Source organism: Bombus pascuorum, chromosome 10, assembly GCF_905332965.1.
Source record: "Bombus pascuorum chromosome 10, iyBomPasc1.1, whole genome shotgun sequence".
Taxonomy (NCBI): domain Eukaryota; kingdom Metazoa; phylum Arthropoda; class Insecta; order Hymenoptera; family Apidae; genus Bombus; species Bombus pascuorum.
This window is the reverse complement of record NC_083497.1, coordinates 2,637,333-2,664,748: the sequence shown is the minus strand read 5'-3', so window position 1 is coordinate 2,664,748 and position 27,416 is coordinate 2,637,333. Positions and strand designations below refer to the sequence as shown.

The 27,416-nt window shown below is 37.8% G+C and overlaps 1 protein-coding gene across 3 annotated transcripts; it reads left to right on the top strand.

The window, feature by feature from the left end:
• The first annotated feature begins 12,157 nt into the window (after positions 1 to 12,157).
• On the top strand, positions 12,158 to 25,116 carry LOC132911145 (fatty acyl-CoA reductase 1-like). 3 transcript variants are annotated; one of them, XM_060967543.1, is made up of 8 exons: positions 12,158 to 12,308; positions 13,494 to 13,772; positions 16,895 to 17,211; positions 17,825 to 18,072; positions 19,806 to 19,989; positions 22,969 to 23,154; positions 23,211 to 23,462; positions 23,532 to 25,116. In XM_060967543.1, exons 2-8 carry the CDS (start codon positions 13,536 to 13,538, stop codon positions 23,644 to 23,646), a joined length of 1,539 nt encoding a protein of 512 aa, XP_060823526.1. In that variant the 5' UTR covers positions 12,158 to 12,308; positions 13,494 to 13,535; the 3' UTR covers positions 23,647 to 25,116. The 3 variants fall into 3 exon arrangements, with proteins under 3 accessions (XP_060823526.1, XP_060823524.1, XP_060823525.1); XM_060967541.1 differs by having other exon boundaries at positions 23,211 to 23,471; positions 23,532 to 25,115; XM_060967542.1 differs by lacking the exon at positions 12,158 to 12,308 and adding an exon at positions 12,329 to 12,470 and having other exon boundaries at positions 23,211 to 23,471.
• Positions 25,117 to 27,416: the final 2,300 nt, after the last annotated feature.

Here is a 27,416-nt window from a genome sequence, read left to right as displayed (position 1 = left end):
AACTCTCGACGATGACGATCTTACACACATAAACTAAAACATGGACAAATTATTCGATGGCAACAATAAAATCAAGACTGTAATAGCTAATCAGACAGCACTTATTAGGAAAATTGCAAACTCGGAAAACCTAAACCACCTAGAGAAATCACATAACGATGTATTAAAACAACAACAGCAGGCAAATATCGATAGATTTATGCTTAAAATAATTATGAGACTCGACACCGCGATGCAAACTTTACACTTTCAGTTAGACGAGATACTTAACGCCATAATATTAGGCAAACAGGAAATAATTAGCCCACAAATACTCGATCCCGATGAATTTATATGTCGGAGATGAAAGGACACCGGGCCCCCCCGTTGGAATTATTTGGAAAAGCCTCAATACTGTAGCATTTACGAAATAACCCAGACACAGTCATTCGAAACTTGAGACAATGAGTTTAGGCTCGAGGCGACAACCGGTCGCCGAGCGTAGCCACGGTCACGGGATGAACGTTCCACCTAACAGAGATATAAAGTTACATAGCTTTCCTTTAAAGAATTGGCAGTACAGACACTTGACAATAAGACATTCCAACGGCCCCGCAGCTCGCCACACACAGACCCCATTCTTTGGGCGAGATGATCGCCAGATGCCGATGCATCGTTTACAGTTTATGTTCAGATAGCCTGAGGAACCGTTACAAATCTTAGGACTTAGTTAACTAAAGTCCTTCAGATTGACAAACAGTCTTTATTCTATCAGCCTGTAAATCTGTCACCTATTGTGGGAAGATATGGGAAACCTGATTTGGTCACGTACGGCGCTGCCTGCTAGGAACTCTCTCTCAAGGGCGGCTAGCATCCTTTTCTAACCGCCAACATAGAAATTGACCAATTAACAGCAACGTCTATTTCCCTCACCCTCCGAGTGGAGGCTTTCTTTGACGAATCCGATGATCTCGTGCCCTTAGGCACACCCCATCATAGTTTTCCTCTGCAGCGTCGTCGTGACGGAAAGTCATTCCTTTTCTGGCAATCTCATTAGCTAAACGCCTAGTGTGCTAGTACTATCGGAATAATCTCCATCTTAACAAAGAGTCAATCAAACGATCCTTGTATCACGAGTAGTAAGTCGAGTCCGACTTAGACTTTGAAGCAAAGTATATTCGTTATCCCGTGGACCGTGGATTCGCTATAGCGAACCTAGGGCCATTGTCATTAGCGTCCAGTTACCGCGTCCGCTTGTCAATCTCGTATCAGCCATATTTGTGTAATAAACATCTGTGCGACAACCATGAACAACACTGGTGAAGATTCATTAAACGACCTTAACGCCAACCCGACATATAGAAAACTATGCCAAAGCGTTAGGCAGCCAGACGTACAACACCGAGATCTCTGCCAAAACCGAACATTTTCAGTTTATGCTCGACATCAGTGATCTTAAAATCTTCACAATAGGTGACAAAATATTCTTTAAACTCATAGTACCTTTAGTCTCTAACACGGAATGGATTATATTACAGGTATATCCTATCCCGAGTAAGAGAAATGGAGTATTTTTGGCTCCAGTAGACGAACATCAGATATATTTAACTTCGGGACTTTCATTTATGAACACTGATATCGAATATGTCGACAAATTCTGTAAAAAACGAACCGGAACCACTATATGCAAACAAACAATACCAATCCATGATAGAAACTCGAGTACCAATTGTCACAGCGAAATAATAAACTTCAAACCTCATAACGAACATTGCCAAATAACTGTGTTTAAGATTGAAAACATTAGCTTTATACCGCTCAGAACTAGCAACAGCTACATTGCGATACCGACAAACCCGATAGAAATAGACATAATTAGCCAAACGAAACACACTTTGCAAAAACTTGACAAGCCCTCCATCATAAGAGCTAAAATTTCCTGCGATATATTGTACAAAGATGAACATGCGTATAGACAAAAAACGATGTCAAATACGAAATCAGAACTAAAATCCTAGCGCTCAAAACAAACGATAGCTTCACTCATCTGTTAGACAAACTCGAGCGAGCACTAAAGGTAATAGATTATTTACTAGGCTATAAGACCACGATCGATAAAATAGGCGACGAGATAAAAACTCTTAATTTCGAACACAGAATCAAAAGTATACAGTATTGGGGGCTAACCACGCTTCAGATATTAGGGTACATAGCATTAAGCATGCTAGGTATATACGGATTAAACAAGATAGGAGTATTCAAATGCATCAAAAAATGTATACCGAATAGGTTATGTATTAATTTATTTTGCTGCCGAAATGAAACCGTAATCAACAGGCACAATGCTACATCCCCACCAAGCGCCCCGGTCGCAACATCCAACATCTATATCCCGACCAAGTCACACCACCTCGAAGAAGAAGAGGAATCAGCTGTGATTTTCAAGCCACGCCGAGTCCGATTCCACAAAAGTCTTCTGAGGAAAACTTGAGGGACAAGTTCAATCTAAGAAGGGGGGAATGTCACAGACGAAATCCGACTAAACAAAGCGATGAGATAGCGAAATTCCAAGCGCCTTAGCATGGGTGACCATCGGGATAACATCTGGTCACTCTATCCGTTCTCAGAAACATATGATCGAAGCCTTTTCCCATTCCCACAAAGAACAGATGTTGCGACCGTTCGCGGAGAGACGCGGTCGCGAGGAAACGCGTCAGCGAGAGTCGTAAATTCTCGCTACGATTCGGCTAATCGACGCCGCGAAATGGTCGCTCCCCGCGTTTCGTTTAGGATAACCGGGGTGATTCACTGAATGCAACTTATTCTACGGTTGTAGAATAAATATATATTTGTATCACAGTAATACTTACAGTTTATATAAGGTGTCGGTTTAAATAGTATCGGAAGTTACCACTAGAATGTTCGAGTTATATCTTATACAATGTGACTGATTTGGACGCGACCGTACAGATAGTTTTCGACTGCGACTGATCGGTTAGAATGTTAGATTGCGACTTTACGATGCTTCTCAGTGAGTTCGTTGGACTGAGCGATCGTTGTAGACATGTTGACTGAATTGACGACGAAGACGAACTAACTTGATAGTGACGATGCTGTGTCGGAGGTGAGCTAAGGATGGGTGTGTCTAACGCACGGAATCATCTGATTTGTTGATGACAGTTTTTGGTTGGAGAAGTGAGGGTAATAGAAATTGTTTCTATTGGTTAGTAAGACTATCGATGGACTAGGAAGGGTATTAGCCACCCTCGATGGAAAGTTGGGAGTAGGAGGCATCGCACGTGTGAACACTTAGCGTTCACGTGTTTTCCAGACGCTAACCAGAAACCTTAGAAAACGCTTTCGTGGAAAAGCCCTTGTTTGCAATGAAAGACTTTCGCCAGAGTTTTCTGAGATTTATAGTCAGGCTGCGAGTGTTTTCAAGAGTACGCGATAAGGATGTGCGGACATCTGGCTGCCATCCGTCCGCGATGTGAGGTCCGGCTCAGGTAGAGAGTCGGCCGACGTAACATCCTCCCTCCGTTGAGAGGGTACCGATCAAAATGATGTGATTGATTTGATGAGGTGGATCTCGCATTAGACCGCGTTGCTGCTGATTAGGTCGGAGTCATCTGGTGTCGATCTGCTCGGTAGTGGTACCATCCGCTTGATGCTAGCTGGAGACAGTTGGATGGAGCATCCCTGTCGAAGAGCGATGACTCTGGATTTTGTGGCGGTTGCGATCCCTTTGCTCGTTGACATAAAGTGGTTTGCAGTGGTTGATTCCGAGGCTGATGAATGGATGCTGTTCCATTCGGAGAGTACAGATTATATCTGGAAAAATAACAGAGTTATGATAATTTGACAAGTTTGTTGTTTATGTCCTGTTCGGGAGTCCTTGGAGTCTCGACCGTCCTGATCCTTGTGGTTGTGCAGAAACTTGCGGTTGTGATTATCGACCCAGGAAGTGTCGCTGTATGCCTTGATCCTGGAGGTGTCGTGCAGCACCTCGGCCCAGGAAGAGTCATGGAACACCTCGGCCCAGGAAGTGTCATGGAACACCTCTGCCCATGAAGTGTCATTAAACGTGCCGATCTTTGGATGATCGTGGACCGTCACGGTCCTGGAAATGTAGTGGACCAGCTTGATCCAAGAGGTAGCGTTGAACGGAACTCCAGTGTTGCTTGATGCTGATTCGTCTGACACGACGCGGGGTTTTGTAGTTGATTGGGAGGCTGGGCTCCCCCCGATGAGCCGCCCGAATCGCGTTCTCACAGTGATGATCCTTGGTAGAGAATGAGCGTTGGGTGTCGCGGCGTTGGGCGTCGCGGCGTTGGACGTTGTGACTGTGACTTGCCTTGGTATTGGCGGGTGTGTTGGCGTTGTTGGAGCCAAGGGTGACTCCAGTGAGATGTTTGTGGTCTGAGACTTGTCCGATGCAGCAATCGATATGATACTCCTGCTCTCAGGTGATGCAGGCAGCAGGGTATGGGATTGATTGAACATTGCGATGCTGATTGAGGAGGAGATGCTCCTTGATGATCCGATCGTCGTGGATTTCGAAACCTCTGCTGTAGGTTTTGATTCGAAGTTGACTCTGTTGTCCTGGACGGGATTTAGTTTTTTCCGGTCCGGAGGATCGTGAGAGGTTGTCGTCAATTCGCGTGTAGGCGAAGAGTTGCGAGTGTTAGAAGTTGTCTGATTCAAGGAGTTTGCTAGCGTTGAATCAGATTGTTCCGATAATAATGTCGCGTACTTGGTCGTCGTCGAGTCGCGTGTTGGTGATGAGAGAGAGGCAAGTCGTTTCATTGCCATTGTCTTAGATGATCTGCGTGAAGGCAGTTTTTCGTTGAAGGGGAGTGCGACGATGGATCGCCCTTCGTTGATGCGTTGGACGTGATTTTGAATGTGTTCCTCGTATTGTTGATTCGCCTCTGATGTGGATTTTGTTCGTGGTTTATCGTCGAGTTCCCCAAGGCGAGTGATGTCCGCTTCGAGATCTGCTGTGGAGGTGTGAAAGACCCTTGCGGTTAATGGGAAGAATGAGCTCCCCCCGTTGACCCTTCCGAATTGTGTTTTTTGCAGGCGTCGGTCAGGGCCTGTTGGTAGTGTATCATTTGGATGTTTCAAGGTATTTCTACTTTTGCCAGGGAGTGTCGTCGCGGGTGCCCCGTTACTGGAAATGGTTCGATCCGTAATCTGAGCGTCGGATCTATGTAGAAGAGTATGATGACGTTGTCCGCATATACGGCAGGATCCGGTGGTACACTGTGAAAGTGTATGTCCTGTCATCAGACAATTGGTACATGCGGATATTTCTTCGGCGGCCCTGAAACGTTCCTCGATGGTTCTCGTTCTGAAAGTTCTGCAAGTCCAAATCTTGTGTGGTCCACGGCAAATTGAACAGAGTGATAACGGTTGCGATATGACAAATGCATGCCCGCGTGTCTGGCGCGTCGTTCTTGGAGGTTCGATGATTCGACACCGCTCGTTCAAGAATTTAAGAAATTCCTTGAATGTAGGGAATGGTGTGTGTTGTATTTTTTCTTTCCAAATGAGATAGGTCTCCCGATCTAATCTAGAGGTGCACAGATATAATAGTACGGAATCTACGGTCAGTTGTCCGAGAGCTTCTAAGGCCTTGTAATGCGCTTCGAGCTTGGTCGTGTAGGATTGCAAATCTAGATGTGCTGTACGCGATAAGAAGCCTGTGTCGATTATCTCCTGCAGGTGTCTCTCTACGATCTTCGCTGGTCTGTTATACCTTTTCTCTAATAGTTCCCACGCGACGGAATAATTTGTTGCTACGTTATTTAACGAGGATATAGTGAGAGCTGCTTCATCCGTTAAACGAGAGCGGAGATATATTAATTTTCTACAGTCGTCAATACGAGGGTTATCGTGAACCATGGAGCGAAACTGATCTGCGAAACCTGGCCAATCCTCGTAGGCTCCCGAAAAGGAGGGTAACTGAATTGTCGGCAACTCGACGGGTTCCGGCGAGGAAATGTTCGAAGTCGGACCTCGGATCGTCGGCTCTGATTGTTTGGTTGCGGTGTTAATGATGGCTGACGCGTGTCCGAAGATAGTATAGAACGTCCGTTGTAAATTCACGCGGTCCTGCTGTGTTGGGCCTTCTTCCCTATCGTCTAAGTCACACTGATTCTTTTTGAATGATGCGAATTCTATCTCTAACTCTTTCAAATTACGTTGGATGGCGTAGATAGGGGTCCCTTCCTCATAACTGTTGAGCATTGCGCGAACTGCCTCCAATTCTTTTCTGAATCCCTCTCGTTTTAGTATCAACTGTTTTGTGCGCTCTTCCAGATTGGGAGCCATGACTGATTTCGATATTTTGAAAGAGCTTATCTTAGAGTTGCGGTATGAGACCGAAGTTGTTCCGGCTGCAAGATATCGCTTGTCACTGTGCAGCGGAATGTGGTTGATGTGCGCTTCGCGAGGAAGGTGATCCTTCCCGAAGGTGACACATTGGTAGTGAAGTCGAAATGGTTGTACTTGCGATGTTGATGATTGTCCCGCTGCGGCGGGAGGTTGCGTGGTAGCGTTCCTCGACCAACGGGTTGTATCTCTTCGAAGGTGATGCACCTGACTTCGCTGGAGCGGTAACGCTTCCGCCAATTATGTTGGATTCACGTGGCACTGTATGGTCACTGATAAGTCCACTTTTTCACTGACACGTGATCCGGCTCGAAGGACCAAATGTTGCGACCGTTCGCGGAGAGACGCGGTCGCGAGGAAACGCGTCAGCGAGAGTCGTAAATTCTCGCTACGATTCGGCTAATCGACGCCGCGAAATGGTCGCTCCCCGCGTTTCGTTTAGGATAACCGGGGTGATTCACTGAATGCAACTTATTCTACGGTTGTAGAATAAATATATATTTGTATCACAGTAATACTTACAGTTTATATAAGGTGTCGGTTTAAATAGTATCGGAAGTTACCACTAGAATGTTCGAGTTATATCTTATACAATGTGACTGATTTGGACGCGACCGTACAGATAGTTTTCGACTGCGACTGATCGGTTAGAATGTTAGATTGCGACTTTACGATGCTTCTCAGTGAGTTCGTTGGACTGAGCGATCGTTGTAGACATGTTGACTGAATTGACGACGAAGACGAACTAACTTGATAGTGACGATGCTGTGTCGGAGGTGAGCTAAGGATGGGTGTGTCTAACGCACGGAATCATCTGATTTGTTGATGACAGTTTTTGGTTGGAGAAGTGAGGGTAATAGAAATTGTTTCTATTGGTTAGTAAGACTATCGATGGACTAGGAAGGGTATTAGCCACCCTCGATGGAAAGTTGGGAGTAGGAGGCATCGCACGTGTGAACACTTAGCGTTCACGTGTTTTCCAGACGCTAACCAGAAACCTTAGAAAACGCTTTCGTGGAAAAGCCCTTGTTTGCAATGAAAGACTTTCGCCAGAGTTTTCTGAGATTTATAGTCAGGCTGCGAGTGTTTTCAAGAGTACGCGATAAGGATGTGCGGACATCTGGCTGCCATCCGTCCGCGATGTGAGGTCCGGTTCAGGTAGAGAGTCGGCCGACGTAACAACAGAATTTAAATACTATCCCTAAAATCATCCAAGTTAGTCTTGAACAGTCACGCCTAGAGCTCGGAAGTGTATTGCAAACAAGAAAAAAATAAAGTTTCTTTTTTACTTAAATTTCTTTCTTATTTTACGTGACACCTGCAACGTCAGTTCCCTGCAAGAGGGTTACCATTTCTTGTTTAGCATTTATGGTACAACGCAAATGAGGAAAGTATACTTTTGCTTGAAATCCACTTGGTATTTTTTCCTATTCGTAAATATACAATAATATGAATACAGAAATGATTCACCACAGGGGATTGTTCCAGATAATTTGTATGATTTTTTTAGAATACTCCTGATCGTTGAAATATCCATCCGGTAGAAGTAAGAAAGGTCTTGGCGGGGAGACTCAGAACAATCAAATGTGCATAAAAACGTACTGAAGATCGATGACGTGTTTAATGTTTAATGTAGTTTGATGCAATTTTAAAAATTAATTTTAATGTTATTTTACAAATTTGTATCAATTATAACATTTAATAAAAATGTAATTTTCTTTGCCTGCCGTATTGTTTAGCAGTTCGAGGAGGGGGTCTATTACTTGAGCATCGATGTATATTGGTAGTGGTTTGGTGTTGTGTATTGGTTTTTCCGTTGTGTCTGGTTCCTTCTCTTGTGGTAGTACGCTGAAGGGGTTTTGTAGAGGGATTTCCTGGATCCATTGCTTGCTTTCTATTTCTGCAGCCCTCCTAGTATTTGCGTTTGTTGTTATTTTTCTTCTTTTGCTGGGAGTTATGACCTTACAGCTTTCGTCTTGTTTTGTTAGCTTGTTGTTGATGGTGTTTCCGTCTTCGCTCATCCGAGTGACATCCATTTCGGCCTCTGTGCACTCCTGGACCTCCATGCCCCTGTGTATGGCGTATGTTTCGCCGTTGTTTGATATCCTGAGCGGTGGCACTCGTTGCATTTCCCCGTTTTCCCCGTTTTTCGCACTTTCGGGGGCACTATTTTTTTTTCCACTTTCGGCTTCGACGGAGAGACCTCTCCGGGTACCTGGCACGTCTGCACTCTTCGGCAGTCAAAAGGGAACTCGGGAAGCTTAAATATGCCATCAATTCTTCTTCAGAGCTAATACTTAGTCTCATAGTTGTATTCTATTTTCTTACACCTCTTCTCGCTCCTTCCAACAAATTGTTAAAAATATCCTTATTAATGGAAACATTAGAATCTGACAGAAACGCGATTGATATCTACCTTTTACAGTAGGATATACCCACTGCCATCTGTTGATCCTCTGTTTACGACACTAATACCAAGACATAATGCAAAATATATTAACATTGATTTTGTTTGACTGCAAATAGCAGGATAAACGAACAAATAATGGAAGTAAGCATTCGCGTGAGAGTTGGATTTTCATCAGTGACGAGACGGAATTGTGTGAACGCTGTTCTCGAATGAGCTGTAATCGAAACGGATAGAAACGTTCAATAAGACGCCCTCTCTCTGTCAATATTTTTTTCGTAACATTCTACTGATCAATTTTTCGCATTCTCTTGAATACAAATCAAAGAATTATACAAAACTTTTAAATAATTTTCGAATGGCAAAAATTCTAAAGGAAATTGCTGATTGGTTGAACACAATTTTTTAATCACCGTAAACTGTAGAAAAAAGATAGGATATACAAAATGAAGAATTACCATGATATTATTTGCGCAAGCAAATTTTCAAATATTTGCGTCTTGCTAGACATTTGTAGGTTTGTAGTATACACTCATTCTTTTTAAAAATAGATATATATCATCTAATGAAATTAGAATACAACACTAGTGTAGAAAAATTTACTTACAATAGCTCTCATAATTCAACAAAATATACATCGTATTAAACTTCTAGGTCATAAGTGATATACATTATCTGACGTTAATGCAGGAAGAAGAATGTAGGTTGATCTACAAAGGAGAATAATTTATGAGATGTCTGCAAGTACAAGTTGGCACAAGCATTTATAATTTTGTAATTAATTACATAATTACTACGCAGTCTGTAAATGATAAAGCAGAGCACGAAACTTATTTACCGGATAAAAGCATTTTTTAGCATTTTGATTAAATTGCAAAAAGCTGAATAGACACCGCTTTTGATGATTTTTGGATATGTTGTAAAACTCAATATTTTGAGTAACTTTTTTCTATACACATAAGGGGTAAACTCGCTTAATGTCCGCGATATTCGTGAAGAACAACCGCTCATACTGTAGTGAACTCTGCCGGTAATGTGTGCCAATGTGACGCCAACCACATAAGAGACCAGGAAGCGCTTCAGAACCAATAGGGTGATGACGGAAATAAAGATTTGGCGGCATTCGGCGACAATATATGTCGCCGAAGCGAAGTGCCTAATGAACCCTCAATATTCCAACGGTCCTTTTGCCGAATGTTCGAGAACGCCTAACAAACGCGTGGATAGTGGGGATATTGAGGGATGACAAAGAAAAAAGAATTAGATTCCGCCGAAAGTCTAGTTGTAAGAGCTTCAGCCTTGAAAAGTCACGCCTAGAGATCGGAAGCAAATTGTAGCCAGTGCAAAACAAGTGTTAAGAAATAAATTCTCTTCTTTCTATCTTTATTTTATATTTTTTATTTAACTTGACACCAGCGTATGTGCCGGCATTGGTTTTCAAATCTATATAAGTGATAGTTTAAGAAAGTATACGGAACAGCTTATTAGCTGTTACATAATAAATGTTGCACTTTGCTCAACTTCATCTAGCTGTACATTTATGTACATGTATGGATTGAAAACATACGCATATTTATGACGCACGTTAAAAACTTCTTTGACTAATGACGTTTTTAGATAATTCGAGAAAAAAGAGAATAATTTGTAACATATTTACAATTGTAGATTGGTATAAGCAGGTATATTGGTGCACGTGCTATATGCTAGTATCTACAGGTATAATTATTATCGAGTTTATAGTAAAATAAATTACCAGAATTCTTGCTTGGTTGAAAACAGTTCTTAAATTAAAGTGTATGAATAAAGCGGGCTAGAATTGGAGCCGCCATAATCCGGTTTCGTTTACGTTTACTGACTCGTTGAATTGGACGGAAAAGAGTAAGCTACCTCTCACATGCCCTAAACCAGGGCTTCTTAAACCGAGACCCAAATGGGATCGCATAATAGAATTATGGGGTCGTGAAAATTTTTACAACTATACCAAACCAGTGAAATGGGAAATATCGATGATATCTAATATCATTTTCTATACTAATAGAATCATGAAGAATTCAGTGATTGTGGGTTATGAACCGACTTAACTATTAAGCACAGTCAAAAATATTATAAACAAGAATTATATATTACTATCGATGAACGATTGTTTTTGACAAAAGCAAGGTGTAAATTTATTCAGCAAACGCCCAGTACACCTGACAAATGTGGTATCAAACTCCAGTTATCATCCGATGTGAATAGCAAATATATTATAAACGACTTTCCCTATTTTGGAAAATATGAAGGGAGAGGACCTTCAGTTCCGCTTGGAGAATTTGTCGCTTTAAAATTAATAGTACATTAGCATACAGGGCGTGGATGAAATTTAACCATGGAAAATTTCTTTGGAAGCGTGTCGATTGCGGGTATGCAGTTACCAAAAAGAGTTACGGTTTTTCGAACAGTTCGTACAAGCAAAAGAGAATTGTTAAAATTGGCAGAACAGACAAAGCACTGTATGACACGCTTCTCGACAAAATTATATTGTTTAAACTCTTGTACTCTAACAATTTATAAATCTAAACCAAATAAAATAGTACTGATTCTCTTTCAATGCATACATCTGTAGAAATACAAAAAAAGTAATGCTCATATCCCGGAGACAATTAGAATATATATCATCAAATTAGGTGTAGGGATGATCGGTCAAATGGCCAGATAATACACTGTAAAATTTATATCTCGGAGATGGCTTCTACAAGTATTTTTCAATATCTAAGACTGAGTCGGGATAATCACAAGGATTTTACATAAAGAAACCGCGGGAGAAAAACTTTCGAGGCAAGAATGTTTATCTCTGTTGAGAGAAAAACTTACCACCGAATAGGAAAAAAGGCAATAACTATGCAAAGAAGATCCAGCAGAACCAGTAACAAATACGAATACCGCTCCACGTGAAAAGAAAATATGCAAGATAGGACATTGCAAAAACGCTAAGACTAAGAAAATTGGTCTAAAATGTAAAAAATGCATGGAAGATGTGCGATCGAGAAGCCTATAATTTGTAAAAAATGCAGTGAAAAATAATGAAATATACATTATATCTTTCTAAATGAAAGAAACTAAATTTTTTCACTGTCAAATTGGCTATTATATTCGTTCTATATCAAGAATTATAGTTGCTTTAAAGACCGGTCATTTGACAGGCCACGGTAAAAATAGGTCTATGTGGAGAATTTCATTATTATATAAGTTTCAAAGTCGTGATATTGCAACATACATTCCGGGTGGAAAGAACGGGGGAATTTGCAATGTAAATAATTATCAATCGTTTTATGACTGTAGTTCGAGAGATACAAATACTCTTGCGATTTATTGCATTCGGATATTTTTCGTTCAATCGTCATCGTGGACGGACGTCAAAGTGAAACCACGCGAGTTCGGCATTTCCATATATGCGGAACATGATTTCAACGCGAGTATCTTGAACTAGTTCAATTATTTTCTTACGCTGCTGGAATAAGTAGCACGGAAGGGTCCTTTTCGTGCGGTAAGTGTCGCTTGTTGTACATTGCCACTTGGAACAGATACGAACAGACACGAAACGGACTGTGTCAGGAGAGGTGGTCTTGCATTATTATAAAGAAATAGATATATTAATGTAATAAAATATCTCACACATCATGGTCCTGATGTCATTATGGTCATTAATGTGAGTGAATATATATTGTTGGGTTTTTAATGGTTAGAATTGCGAAATGTTGGAAATAGTAATGAAGTGACTTTATAATACGTACTATCGAACATCTTATATCTTCAGTTTGCAGGCCGGGCCGCAGTCCTGTTAAAATTATAGCGTTGCCACGGTATATTAATGGAAAAACGCGTAATTTCTTTTACATGCTAATTTATACTCGAAATTCTACTACTTCTAAATTTCACATGCTCTACCTTCACTTACTGGCTATCTCATATATGCTGCTGAAGATTCCGAACTTATACCAGTAAAAGCGCGTAGAGTCACGCACACCACTTCTCACACACTTACACTAACTCAAGATCACATCAATATTTCAGAAAATTTTGTTCATAAAGAAATCAGAATATATACTTCTGATCAGTTCTTTCGAATGCAATAAATTGTATTTCAAATATTTTCTGAATGAATCAACAGTTAATGAAGTATTTCGAGGTCGTAAATTTTATTAATTGAGCCTGTATATTGATTTACAGGTAACAATTTGTATGTTATATTATAATATTCGTTTAAACCTTTCCAAGCTATTTGAATGATAATAAAGGTGAAATATTTCTTATAGAAGAAAGAAAAGTATTGTTTAATTTTTATACTGTTTTCTTCTTTTTAAATAGCGTTTTGCATACATTAGCATTCCAAAAATCTTTGAATTCAGATATGTTTACCTTAAAAGGGGCATTTCTATAGCATCGATATTTAATGAAAACATACGTAAATTATTAATGGTTACGCATATAATTGCGTTTGGAAATTTACTTTGCAATTGAGTTGTACTGCAACAAAATCGTCCACATACACAGTTCGCGGAACAAACCATCATCGAGGAATCATTTTTCCTTTAGTATGGATTATCCTGAATTTTTTTTTTTTTTTTTTTTTTTTTAGGAAATAATGGATATATAGAAATCTTATATATAACATTATACGATACTCTTTATTTATTAATTTTCCGATGTATTTTTTCTTATTCATTTGCAGATATCTGGGTTGAAAGAGTGAAAGCCCTGTGATTTTGGTACAATGAATACAAAACTTAATGAAAACGAGATAAAGAAAAAATTCCGTAATGTGAATTCCATCGAGGGATTCTATGCCGGAAGTGGAATTCTTATTACTGGTGCGACTGGATTCGTGGGCAAAGGCCTCCTCGAAAAATTGATACGCACGTGTTCACGCATCTCTGCTATTTTTGTATTGATCCGTCCAAAACGTAACCAAATGATAGAACAACGATTTAAGAAGATAATAGATGATCCGGTTCGTAAATAATATGCTACTCGCTTTTTGGAATTTCATTATATAAGTCTCGGATTAATAAACAATTGCCAAGAAACAAATGAATTATCTTCGTAAGTTCATTTCAGCCGTTTAATGCATATATGGTGCAAGTCAATTCTTGCCTATTTGGTTCAACACGGCGATTTAAAAAACTAACTCTCATTCTGTTTTGAGCATAAATGGTATCAGTATATACTCGTTAATTTTGGGTGGGTATCATAGTAGCTAAGAATGGCCCACTCAATTCCCTACAGAAGTTTTATTTTGTCATTCACTAACTGATAATCAACTTCTTAACTTCCAACATTTTTGTACTAAACGGCTCATTTTCTGGAAAAAGATGACATAAATAACAGTGAACGTTTAAGTGAATATCGAACACATCAACAAACGCGGTTAACATCATCACTTTTGCGTACTTTCCCTTTTATGAAGTCCATCAGTGCAGCTTTTCATCTCATACATTTATTCATTTACTTAATAGATGCCATTCGAAACAAATTGGTTCATTTCTTGTTCCTTATCGATGAAGACTTTTTACAGGGTAGCAGTTTAAAATTTCAATCAATTATCTAATTTTGTATCATTAAAACTGCCTTTTTATTTGTGCTTTTCCACCCTTCTCCTATACAATCATAAAGCACGTAATACTGTCACAATACTAAAATACTGGAAGGCGTACATATATTAAAGTTATTGAAATATTGTTTCTGCTAAATATTATGCCTTTGATTGAATCTCACAAGTTCTCTCGATATTTAGCTATGTTACATTAGAATATTCCTTTTTAGTCATTAAATAATCTTAAAATTAAAAATTCAACAAGATTCTACTTGCATTTTTCCACGTGGTTCTCAAATACAGAGAATAATAACTTTTGTTAAATATTAGATAATCAGACAGCTAGTTCATTCTGCTTGGAAGAATTAATTTTGATTTGCAACAATTGATTGAATTAATGAAGAAGGAAGAATTGCTGCCGATTACAATATGTAACCAGAGAGGAAATGAGAGTGGTCACGTTCGTAGCTCTAATTTCACATAGTACAGTAGTACAGATGCTGCATTACGCGGTCAATACTGAAAAGTGATTCACGCAAGTATATTCAAAAATTTATGCAATTAGGGAACTTTCCTTCTCATTAACATAGACAAGAATCTGTTTAATTCCACGCTACAAAAAGCCTCTTTAATTGTACGGTTATACAGAAACGTTCATATAAATTTTTCTGTCCAAAATAGGTAAGTATGAGAATAACAAAATAGTGCAATAATTAGGCTATTTGCAAGGTGCCCAAGAAAGAGAAATTGATTGTTTACTATATTTTTTCTCGAGGAAATAGGAGAATATTCCCTTCCAAACGATAATGAATCAGTAAAATGAAACAGTAATTTTAATATATTTTCAATATACGATAGCGTTTTAGATTTAAAATTAGATTGACTTTCGTCGCGATAGTGTTTTCGTTGTAGTAAAATCTAAGTATCAATTGTTTAATAATAAATCGTAGCACACTGAATAAAATTTCTGATGAAATGTATGATATCTCTGACATCTGTCTTACATGCGTGCTCCTTTACAAAAACGATGAAAACAGGAAAACTAATTGATTATAGGCAAAATGTAAAGAGATGAAAATATAATGAATAATTTGTGCAACTATGTAATTGAATAAAGTAACTAACCACACTTCTATCTATCTTATCGATGGGATTAATTAATTAAATGTAAGATAAGCAGAATATATGTATTCAACAAATCAAAATAACAATTATAGTTATGTATAATAGTCAAGCTAGCTGCATGTTTTTCACACACTCTCTCACAGTCTCACACCCTCCTTTCGGGTTGTATATGACTTATATTCGGTTAATCAGTTTAACTTGCAGCACTTACTTTCGTTAGTGACGAAAATTTTTGGTCCTATGGAGTTGGATCTCTGTTAAAATTAGGAGGATTATATTAAAATGAACATTTCATATTATATTGAAAACAGACGAAACGTCTCATTTGATATCCAGCGAGAAAACAGCGAAAGATCGGAAAAAAGATTGTGCAAAGTGAAACAAGTATATAAAACCTTTCAGCGAAAATTTAAGAAATAACCAATTACAAAAAAATATATATATATAAATATAAATATAAAAATATAAATATAAAAATATAGGGCATTATGTAGCAATATTGGTAGCGAAAATTTAAATTTAGCGGACAGTCGAATATTTTTACAAAAATTTAATATATCTGTGAATTTCTTATGAATATAAAAAAAACTATTGCGCATGAAGAATACATTAAAATTATAGTATCAACTCCATCGATCTGTTATCGTTTGAAAGGGAATATTTTCACTTCTTTTCTAAAACAAACATTATAAACAATTACTTTCTCTTTCTTGGGCATCTTAGAATTAGTCTAGTTATTGTATGATTTTGTTATTCTCATACTTACACATTTCGGACAATTAAATAGGTTCTTGCAGTATTAAGCTAAATAGATACTTGTCTATGCTAATGAGGAACCAAATAGGGCAGGTCCGTAACTTTATAGGTTCTTGTATATGCTAGCGTGGATCACCTTCCAGTATTGTTCACGTGGTGCAACATTAGTCCGGGAAGAATCAGGAACATAAACGCGAGTTCTCTCATTTCCTCTTTGATATAAATTATTGTCTCATGGAGATATGATAGTTGATTATAATAATGCACGCTTAAACTGACTTATGAAAATATGTAAGCCCTGCAACATTGTATGCATATACTATGCGGGCTAGATACATTTTTTGAAACTTTGTCAGCGCTATAATGAAATGCGACTATCGTAATTATACCGAACAAATTTTAAACCAGTCTAGGAATGTATAAAAAAATTGCAAGTCAGTTTTGCGGACGTACACTTTCAACACACCATTGACCGCCTAAGCGAATAAGTAAATAAAAACTAACAACTTAACTTTCTGCGTAAAAAGAGAATTTATCCCGGATCGATCAGGAATGTGTTAAGAGAAAATTAGTATACTTCATTTATATAATTCTATGTGGGGAGATATTAATTATAATATTCTATATTGAGAACTGAGCTTATATATTATCTTCTTCAGATTTTCGATTGTGTCGGAGCACAAAACCCAACAATTTTCTATAAAATTCATCTCGTGGAGGGCGACGTGACTCTACCAAATTTAGGTCTTTCGCAAAAAGACAGAGATATGTTGATAGAGAATGTAAACATAGTGTTCCACATTGCGGCAACTATAAGTTTCCATCAGCCATTGAATACGATCGTCGATGCAAATGTGAAAGGTACCGCTAATATTATCAAACTGTGCAAGGAACTCAAGCATGTAATCAGCGTTGTCTATGTGAGCACTGCCTACAGTAATCCGAATCTATCAGACATCGAGGAAAAGGTCTACACGTAAGAATCAGTTATAATTTGTCATTTCTGAAACAACTTTTTATATATCGTGCATAACCTACTTCTAAATTTAAATAAACGATGAAAGTAATTGACAGCTTAGTATAATTTGGTTACTTATTTACCTAATTAACACTTGCAAGTTTCCATTGAAATGAAAAATACTTGTTAAAACAGGTATAGATTTAAAAAAGCTTACATAAGAAATAATCAATGACACGTGATCTGTCAATGATAAAAATTACGGATTGAAAGTTATTTTGCCTTTTACTAATTTCTTTTTCTTATTAAATTTAATGATGAACCTGTATTCTTGATACACGTACATGATAAGAACTAGACACGGATACCATTATAAATTCATATTCTAAGATGAATAAACATGATTTGAGCAGTAGAATCTAAGCAGAACTTTGTTCGTTTACTAAAAATTACAGCAAGTACTTCATCTTCGATATTTTCTATATTATTGTGTATTATTTTATTATATTCTATTATATTATTATGCATTCTATGCGTTTTTCCATTTTAAATCCTTAAATGTGTCGAATTTGCAATTTGTTAATGAATTCAGCGTGACGAATACGTTATCTTATGCTTGATAATTTTGCAGCACAAACCTAGATCCCTCTCTCGTGATAGATATATGCGACCGACAAGACAAAGAATTGATTAATCTGCTCGAAGAAAGAGTTTTAAAAACTTATCCGAACACATACACGTTCAGCAAGAATCTTGCAGAGCAGACAATATCCAACAATAGCAAAGGATTGACTGTTGCGATAGTGCGACCAAGTATAATTTCTTGCTCGCTAAAAGAACCGTACCCTGGTTGGTTGGTACCTTTTTCTGGACAAGCAGGTATTTTTATAGATATTTACAATTATAATTCCTCGTCACTTCATATCTCACTCATATCGCAAATAGCAGCGTTTCATTATATCCAAGTGATTCCGAATAATACAATTCACACGTATCACAAGACCTTAGCTCTCCATAAGTTTCATAAGAATGAAAGAAATCGGCAATAGAATAAAACTGCGACATTTCTTAACTCGCACATTCTGAAAGTTACGTACATGGAAATATATTTTTTGCGCATTGCGCTATAAAAATTAGTAAATGATACGGTTGTTTCTTTCTTTTATTAACATAATTCCGGGGATATGAAACTTTAACGTACAATCCAATTACAAGCAATTAGTTTCAGGCTAGTATAGTATAGGATTATGCCTGAAAGAAGACTAGGAGCTGAGAATGTCCAACTATTCATAAAATTCATTCATGTTTGTAATTATGCTGTTAATGGAATTAAATTAAGCATAAGAAGTGCGATGTGCCTCTCGAGACAGTAGAATATGCTTTGTTACGATGTACATAATGTATTCAACGTGAAATAACATAAAATTTTAGAGCACACGGTAATATCATTTTATGTGGCAACAAGAAGCGAATTATACTTTCGTGTAAGAGGCAATAATTTTAAGTAATTATATAATATATACGATGGATATATATTAACATTGGGCAACTTCTTCAAAGAGTGGCCAAACGCAGAAATTGACGCTGTATGCTTTCCAACATATCATAAAGAAATTGCTGATATGCTAGAAGATTGGTTATCGTTATAAAACTGTAGACTGTGGACTGTGGCTCGTGTGTTAGCTGAGATATTAGGGTCCTTCATCTTGCAGTAAAAGAAAGATTACTCTCCTATGAAAGGACAAGACTGATGACGACTGAAGGAATATATTGGAACGAGAAGTGACCAAAAGTCAAATAAGAAAGGAGATTACTCTAATTGGACGAGAAAGAAATTCTCGAATATTTTTCCACGGCTGAAACTTCCGACGATTGGAAATCCAGATTTTCATACTGTAGAAACTTTTACGGAATATGGAGTATTTAACTTCTCTTAGGTTTGAGTTGGAAAATCTACATGTAGGAAATGTTGAATGAACGGATTTTGAATTATATCTCATTACTTACAAACATCGAATAGTCGTTGACAGTACAGAACGCTAAGCGCCACGAAGAAAAATCCCGTTTGTCACTTACGACACACAGAGGGGGGAAATGACACAAACAACGCCTAAAATTACTCAGTCTTCTTGTGCGATATGAAAATTCAATTAAATCCTTTATATAAGCTTGAAATTAAAAACAAATGTAGTCAGTTATCATAATCGTTTTGATTATGAGAAACGATCTGCACAGAAGCGATTACGCTGATAAACTCCACGAATTACGATAAAAAGGGGAAACAGTTGTGACATTGCAAACGTTATTCCCTAAAATTCAAGTTAAGATATACGATCGATTATACGATTTCTTCTTTCAACAGATAAACTCATCGCTATGAGTTATTTGCGAAGTTGAACGACAAACATTTTTAGACAATGAAGTTAAAAAATTCAGAAAAATATAGTTGTAATTAATTTCTGAGAAGCTAATTAACTCTAATCTTTACCAAATCGCCATTATTTAAGCTGTGCTTGTGCTGGCAGTTACAACTACTCTTTCCATATCTGTATCGCTACATTTCGAGACAGTTGAGAATCATTAATAGCTTTTGAACCAATTTGATGTTGCAGGTATCTTCGTTACTATCGGCAAAGGAATTGCAAAAGTACTATTGGGTAAGAGAGATGTAATATCAGATGTAGTACCTATTGATTATGTAGTCGATGTGATAATGTGTGCCGCGTGGCACGTCACGCTACACATTAATAATGAGGTCAAAGTTTACAACTGTACGAGCAACGCACGTTCCATCAAGTACGGAAACGATATTTATTACATAATTTTCTCAACTAACGTAATTCAATTGTTAGGGTATCCTAAAAGCTGTGATTCATTTAAGCAACGCGATCAATAGAAACGCCAATGAATAAAGTGCATTCCAGTGTGATTAATCTACAAAAGATTATAGTAAACCTAGAAAAAGGTATTGAGAACACAAATGGATTAGAACCAGTCAGATTTCTTCTGTGAATATCGGTATATAGGATTGATTTATTCTAATGAAAGTGGATGAATCATAGAAACGTCTTTACACTTTTACTACTGTCTTCGGAAATATGAAAAGTATGTCAATTCGATGAGCAGTAACATTTTTGTGTTTACCGATTTCTTCGCAACGGCTTGACCAACCGAGATTTGCATCTCGTAGGACATGTTCTAAAATATCCCGTTATAAAATTCTTCTGTATTATTCTTTCTTTTTTCTTCTTGCGATAACCGAGTCTTGATGTATATTTGTCGATTGGGTTCAGCTATCAGAAAGATATCTTTTTTACAGGTATTTCCTCGATTGGTTTGATCCCCGATTGATTTGATTTTGCAAATGAAGTTCTCGTTACCTTTGCGTTTCTGCAAGTGCTCTTTCGTCATGTGGTTTATTGCTCAATGTCTCCATTGTACTTCGTGGCTTGAAATGTTGCTACTGCTGGAGATATCGGATGTAGCCATCGATATCTTTGAATCTGCTTCTAATTGATTCTTTGCGGAATTTTATGAGTACCGAATCCGACAATTTTCTCTCTTCCAGCTGATCTGTTGAAAGTGCTGGCTGTGGAAATATCTTTACAATTCCCATTGCACCTGTTAAACTGTCAAAAATTGCTACGTTTCGTCGCAGTTGTCACAGACCCAGAAACAGTAATTTGATAGACAGCCATCGAAGCAATAACCAGATAGTAACAGGATAGCCGCGTCTGATATACACCCAACGATAAACCCCCCCCCCCCCACCACGAAGTAACAAACCTTATTATTAGAACAAATCAGCACTCACCTTTTGTGTTATAACACTTTGAATCGTTACTCTGTTAGATTCGTACAATAAATGTTACTATTACATCTAAATTCCAAATTTTTACCTTACTTATGAAAAGTTCGAACTACGACACTAGGAGATCACCGGTGATCCGTCAATTTCGTAATTTCTTGTGTCTCCTACGTGATGCAATATAACTCATGATCCCTCATCTAACGTTATTGAATACACTCCTTCATAATTACTCTTTCATACAGTGCATTCAAAATAACAGCCTGGACGAGCGTTGCTTCAATAATTTGCTCTGCATCAGCAAATTGTTAAACGGTTGGGTTCCCAAATTAATAGAACTAATTTCTTTGCAAAAACATCTCTGAAAACACAGACAACTTTCACAGACTTAATTAAAATTTCCATTTAAATAACCAAAATTTCATTTCTATCACCACTTTATTTTCTAGATAAAGAACGAGACATTCTCTTTAAACCGAAAACTTCCTTAACGTAATGGAGATACAACTCGATTCTATGCCTAACGAAGAAAAACACATATTATTTAATCACCTTATCGATATTACGATATTGATGTGCGCGAAAAGCTGCGTGATTCCTTTGACCGTAAAGTTTATTGCCATTTTTCATTAAATCATTAATTCATAAATAATTTCTGTAGGTGATAGCAAAACAGAAAACTTTCGATCGATTTGTGCTGCATTCTGTTGCTCAATATATATCCTATTTGCACATGTTTAATGATTACACGTGTTTGAAACTTCACCCTTTACGACAGAGTGTTGTAGCATCAAGCTTTAGATATTACTAGTTTCCTTATTCAGACAAACTTCCTCTGTAACAAACTTCCAATGACTTTCCAAGCGTAATTAAATTATTACAAAAATCGACTTTCCGTTATAATTCCAATACTAAGCTTATTGAAATTCAAAATATTTACGCTACCTTTGAAATTAGCAATAATAACCAGAATGATAGTAACTTCATTTGGATTTACATTGGGATTACTGGCAACGAGAAGCTAGATTTACTCGAAAAAGAAGCGACAAACGAAATTTATACTTGCATCAGATATCAGAGTTTCATTTATAGTCAACTCGCATTAACATTTTTTGTTCAAGAACAGATTGAAAGTAGGAACGTTTTTGGATAATCTGATTCGGAACAACATTTAGAACAATATGAGCGATTTTGAGAAAAATTTCCTCCGCCGAGATATAAATAAAATATCGATCGTACATAAAAAATTTTGAGTCATTGCAGGAACTTGCAAATAAAGTTTTACAATAGTTTGCAGCAAGTTGCTAATAAAATTGTTTTCGAGCCGAGCCTTATTGCGTTACGATTAGCCCAATTATTAGGTTGCAAATTAATAAAAACTGCTTGTCTATGCGCAGTAGACTCTCCATATCTGAATTATTGAATCTGGGTACACCTACACTACGAGAATGAAAACAGACGCCGAGTATTACTAACAATGTTCCTCAGACTCTCCTTCAGCGAAGCGCTATTTTTCACTTTGTATTAGATCTTTCGTATGTGATCTTGATATTGAAGGTCTAAAAGTTAGTTATGATTTTCTTGAACCGTGTTCCGTACGAATCGTATTAAATTTAAATAAGTAATGAAAATTGCAAACCTCTTCATGCTGACTACCTAATTAGAAGTTGCAGTGATAAATAGATAATGATAGATGGAAATATTATATTTGTTATATAACCCACGTCGCATTTGAAGTTACTAATAAACATTGATAACAAAAGAAATATTGCACTAAGAATGTTGTACTCGGATTCATTTGTGTCCTCGATAAGTCGATTCAGAAAGCTGTAAATATGGTACGACTGAAATTATATAATTTTTCTTCAGATATTGCAGAATATTTTCTGACATACTCTAATAGTAATATGCGTTATTTTGAATATAATTCAATTAACTTTACAAGTGTAAATATTTCAATTTTCAAGACTTGGTGAGATCATAGATACGTTCCTGGAATGTACCAGAGAAAAACCGATGAACGATACGTTGTGGTATCCGAGTTGCACAGTAGTAGCAAACAGATATGTTTACAATGCACTGAATATACTTCTAAATGTTTTACCTGCGTTTGTCATAGATATCTTTTTAAGACTTCAAGGTGGTAAACCAATGTGAGTATTGAATCGTTTGTCAACCACGTCATAATACTCAAAAGACGACATTTCAGGGCAATGAATATGAGCAAATATTACAATAAGTTGGTCATAGCGACAAGCTACTTCAATTCGAATGAATGGTCCTTCAAAAGAGATAACACTACCAACATGATTAACAAGGTGAATACATTGGAAGACCGAAATATTGTTAAACTGGATTTGCAGGATATGGATTGGAAGAAATATTTAGCAGATTACCTGGCGGGACTTAAGAAATTTACTTTGAAGGAAGACACTCAATCTATAAACACAGCGCAGCAACGGTTATCGATGTACATATAGAAATATTTGATAAGATGACTTGATATGATATTTTCTTTTTTTTTTTTTAGATTTTACAGGATTCGTCAGATGACTAAAGGATTCGGTATAATCATTTTATTTCCGATAATGTTGGTAATAATACTGCTATGCACTGACTATTTCAATGTTATGTTTTCCGCTTGAATCAAAAACAAAGTATATCGAACATTATGGAAAAGAGCTTTAGAATAGGAACATGTCGCTACATATAAAGGGTGTCCGGCAGAGTTATATATTATATACTATACAGTAAATATATGATATATTCTTCGAATAAAAACTGCGGAAAAATGAAGTTATTTGCCGATATTGTGAATAACACACATTACAAATTGTTAAAATATATTAAATATACTAGATACTTCAGAATACTTTATTGCGTGCTTGCTAGCTACGACCGCATGCTGGCAAATAATAATGGTTAACGACTAACTAGAACAAAAGAAGAAAGTAAGGCGAGCGCATTTCCGCCGAGAACATCGATCGCGGTGGTCACGCTTATACATTTCTATTTTTATTCGAATACTTCGATACTACTAAATGGCGGAGTAGAGACTGCCAAATACGCATATACAGTGCTCTCTCAAACAACGTACGGGTAGGACACCGGTTGACCGCGTAGAATATAACCCGTGTAGTTACAATGCTCCCGCCCCGTCTTCCCTTTCCACATAAGCTGAAGTACATAATCACATACACACATTTATATTTTGCCGATGCATGTGCATAATATACACTATTCTAAATTTACACTCTCACGATCACTCGTTATATTCTTCAATATAGAACGAGCAGCAACATTGAATTCAGGCAATTGACAAACTGTTTACAGAAGATAAGGATTTTTTTTCCGCACACATATAATGAAACTGTACTTTGCAGAGACACACTGCTTGTTGGATTTCTCTTCAAGTTCCACATCAGTTCGCTATGTGTTCGAATTCGGTGCCACGGCTTCTTGTATGCAAGAAAAAGATCTGAGGTATTATGTAGTTCACACGAACGAATTCGCATTTGTTAAATGTTAAGATATTAACAATGTACTGGATCTCGCAACTACCATAAATATTGCGAGCATCGTGAAGTTAGAATCGATCGATCATTCGAAACCATTTTCATCTTCATATTCCCTTGTCTCTGGTACAAAAATCTTTAAAATATACTTCAAAAATAGCAAATGTTTACATTGTAACTAAATAGTCCGTTTGCACCGTGATTGTTCTCACTTCGTAGACGTAGTGGATCTTATCGTCAAGATAATTTAAGTTCGAAACGATCTGCACAAATGTACGCAGTGTGGAATGAATCTTTGATTGCCAGCGCCAAATGTAACAAAGATCCTTCCATAACAACATACAACGATTAGGTTGTGTGTCAATGATTGACTTATTTGTATACGTGTCATTTAATCCAATCCAATCAATGCATGATTGCCATCAATATTTTCGAGAAAGGGTTGCTAATTTCCTTATTGACACTGGAAATACCAACATTGTCTAAAATCTCACATGCATTGATTCAGGAATCATACTTACGTACGATAAAATTTTATTGAAGTCCATCATATCAATGCAAAGTTTCAGTTATTGTTAATAATGATCTTTCCATCGCCGACACCATTTTAAGAACGTTGTTTGTAGAAAAATTTACACGATATTGAAATATAGAAATGATGAGGCGAGTAGTCTTCAGATTGGTGATAAAGGAATTTTCCTTCTTTCGTCGTCTTCCTTTAATTTACCTCCTTGTACTAAAATCACATAGCCCAGTCTGTTAAGGAATCTAAAATCAAAGTAGGTCACATGAGCGAATTGATCACTGATCCAGGCGTTTACATAGGGCAAACGTTAGCTACGCTTTTTGCGATTAACATTACCCCTACCTATGTCACTGCAGCAGTACCACCCATTGCATTAGAGTAATGTGAATATAAACGTTCTGTTCGACGCTCAGCGCGGCGTGAGAATCTAGCTAATGCTCTAACTGATGCTGCTAGATAACTAATGGTAGTAGGTACTACTTGGTGGGACAGACAGCTACGCTCGTTGAACTCCGATTGGGTGGCAACGTGTCGCGAGTTGAAATCTCGCTGTCCCTGGATGCCTGGATGCCTGAATAAAAGTTTCCAGAAAGAGCCAAGTGTGGCGGGAGGACGGTGGCCTACCTTGCGCGGTTGTGGGTAGTTTATGTGGAGCACTTGCGTATTCAGATATAAAACCAGGTCGACAGCTGGACCCCGTGTGCTATTAACTGTCCCGTCCGTGGAGGCTTTAGCCGGTAAAAATTCGGCCCTGCCTTATACTCCCTGTAAGGGAGCACGAAATAGGTATGGGTTATCGCGGCGTATGACCACCACGCTGTGAGAACCCCCCCCCCCCCCCCCCGATAGATCTGATGTTTTTCCACAGTCTGATAGCGACCGATCTTGTCGGTGCTGATCCGGTGCGGAGAAATTCGAAGAAGTTGGTGGGCCCATGCTTAAAAAGACTACGCACCTCACCTTCTCATCAGTTACCCTGCACCGGCCTTGACCGAGGCAGAGTGAGAAAAAGTGAGTGGCACCAGGATTGGAATTACTTGGTAATGACAACGCGTATGTCACGAAAAAATTCAACAATTGACTAAAATAAAATAGAAAAATTGTCGATTTCCAAACAGGAGATCGAGTTCTTTATTTCCACTCAATTTATACAATAATTAAATTAAACCCTTTATAGTATTTGCGGTTCGCGACGATAGACTTTTAATATTCAGGCTGGTTCGGACTTATTCAGACTGGCTTGGATGATTTTGGGAGGAGGATTTATATTCTTTATTCGCTGGAGTGGGAAAAGGCTTTGGTCGTACTTATCATATATTTCTGAGAACGGGTAGAGTGACCGAACGCTACCCAGACGGTAGGGACACGTGATAAGGCGCTTGGAAGTTTACTATCTTATCGCATAGTTAGTCGAATTTCACCTGTGACATTCCCCTCTTCTTCAATTGAACTTGGTCCCTCAAGTTTTCTTCAGAAGACTTTTGTAGAATCAGACTCGACGTGGCTTGAAAATCACAGCTGTTTCCTCTTCTTCTTCGAGGTGGTATGCGTTGGTCGGGATATATATATGTTGGGTGTTGCGGCCAGGGCACTTGGTGCTGGTGGGGCTGTCGCATTGTGGCTGTTGATTACGGTTACATTTCGGCAGCAAAATAGATTGATACATAAATTGTTCGGTATACATTTTTTGATGCATTTGAATACTCCTATCTTGCTTAATCCGTATATACCTAGCATGTGTAATGCTATGTACCCTAATATCTGGAGCGTGGTTAGTCCCCAATACTGTATATTTTTTATTCTAAATCGAAATTATGAGTTTCTATCTCGTCGCCTATTTTATCGATCGTGGTTTTATAGCCTTGTAAATTATCTATTACCTTTGGCGGTCGCTCGTGTTTGTCTAAGAGATGAGTGAAGCTATATGTTTGGATGCAAAATTTAATTCTTTCACGGTGTCGTTCAGGAATAATAAAATTCGTTTGATCGCGTTCTTCTCGGTCTCTGTGAAACTGTCGTCGCCTATGCCTATCTTCTAGTTTGCACAAATAATTTCTTTTAATTTGTTTAACCATTTGATTCTGTCGTAATTTCCTAGTTCTGTTTTGGATAATTGATAGAAAGATTTACGGTTCGGAGTCATTTTGAGAATTTTGGGTAACGCGTCGGTAGATTTCTTCCAATCGTGATACTTTATATCGAGTTCTATGTTTAAATTTTCGCTTCGTCTGGTCAAAACGTATTCTAGATAGCGCGTCGGCTGCGGTATTATCTTTTCCTTTCGTATATTCTATGTCGTATTCGTATTCCTCTAATTTTAGTCGCCATCTCATCATAGCGTGATGAGGGGTCTTTGCAGTTCTGTAGCCATTTT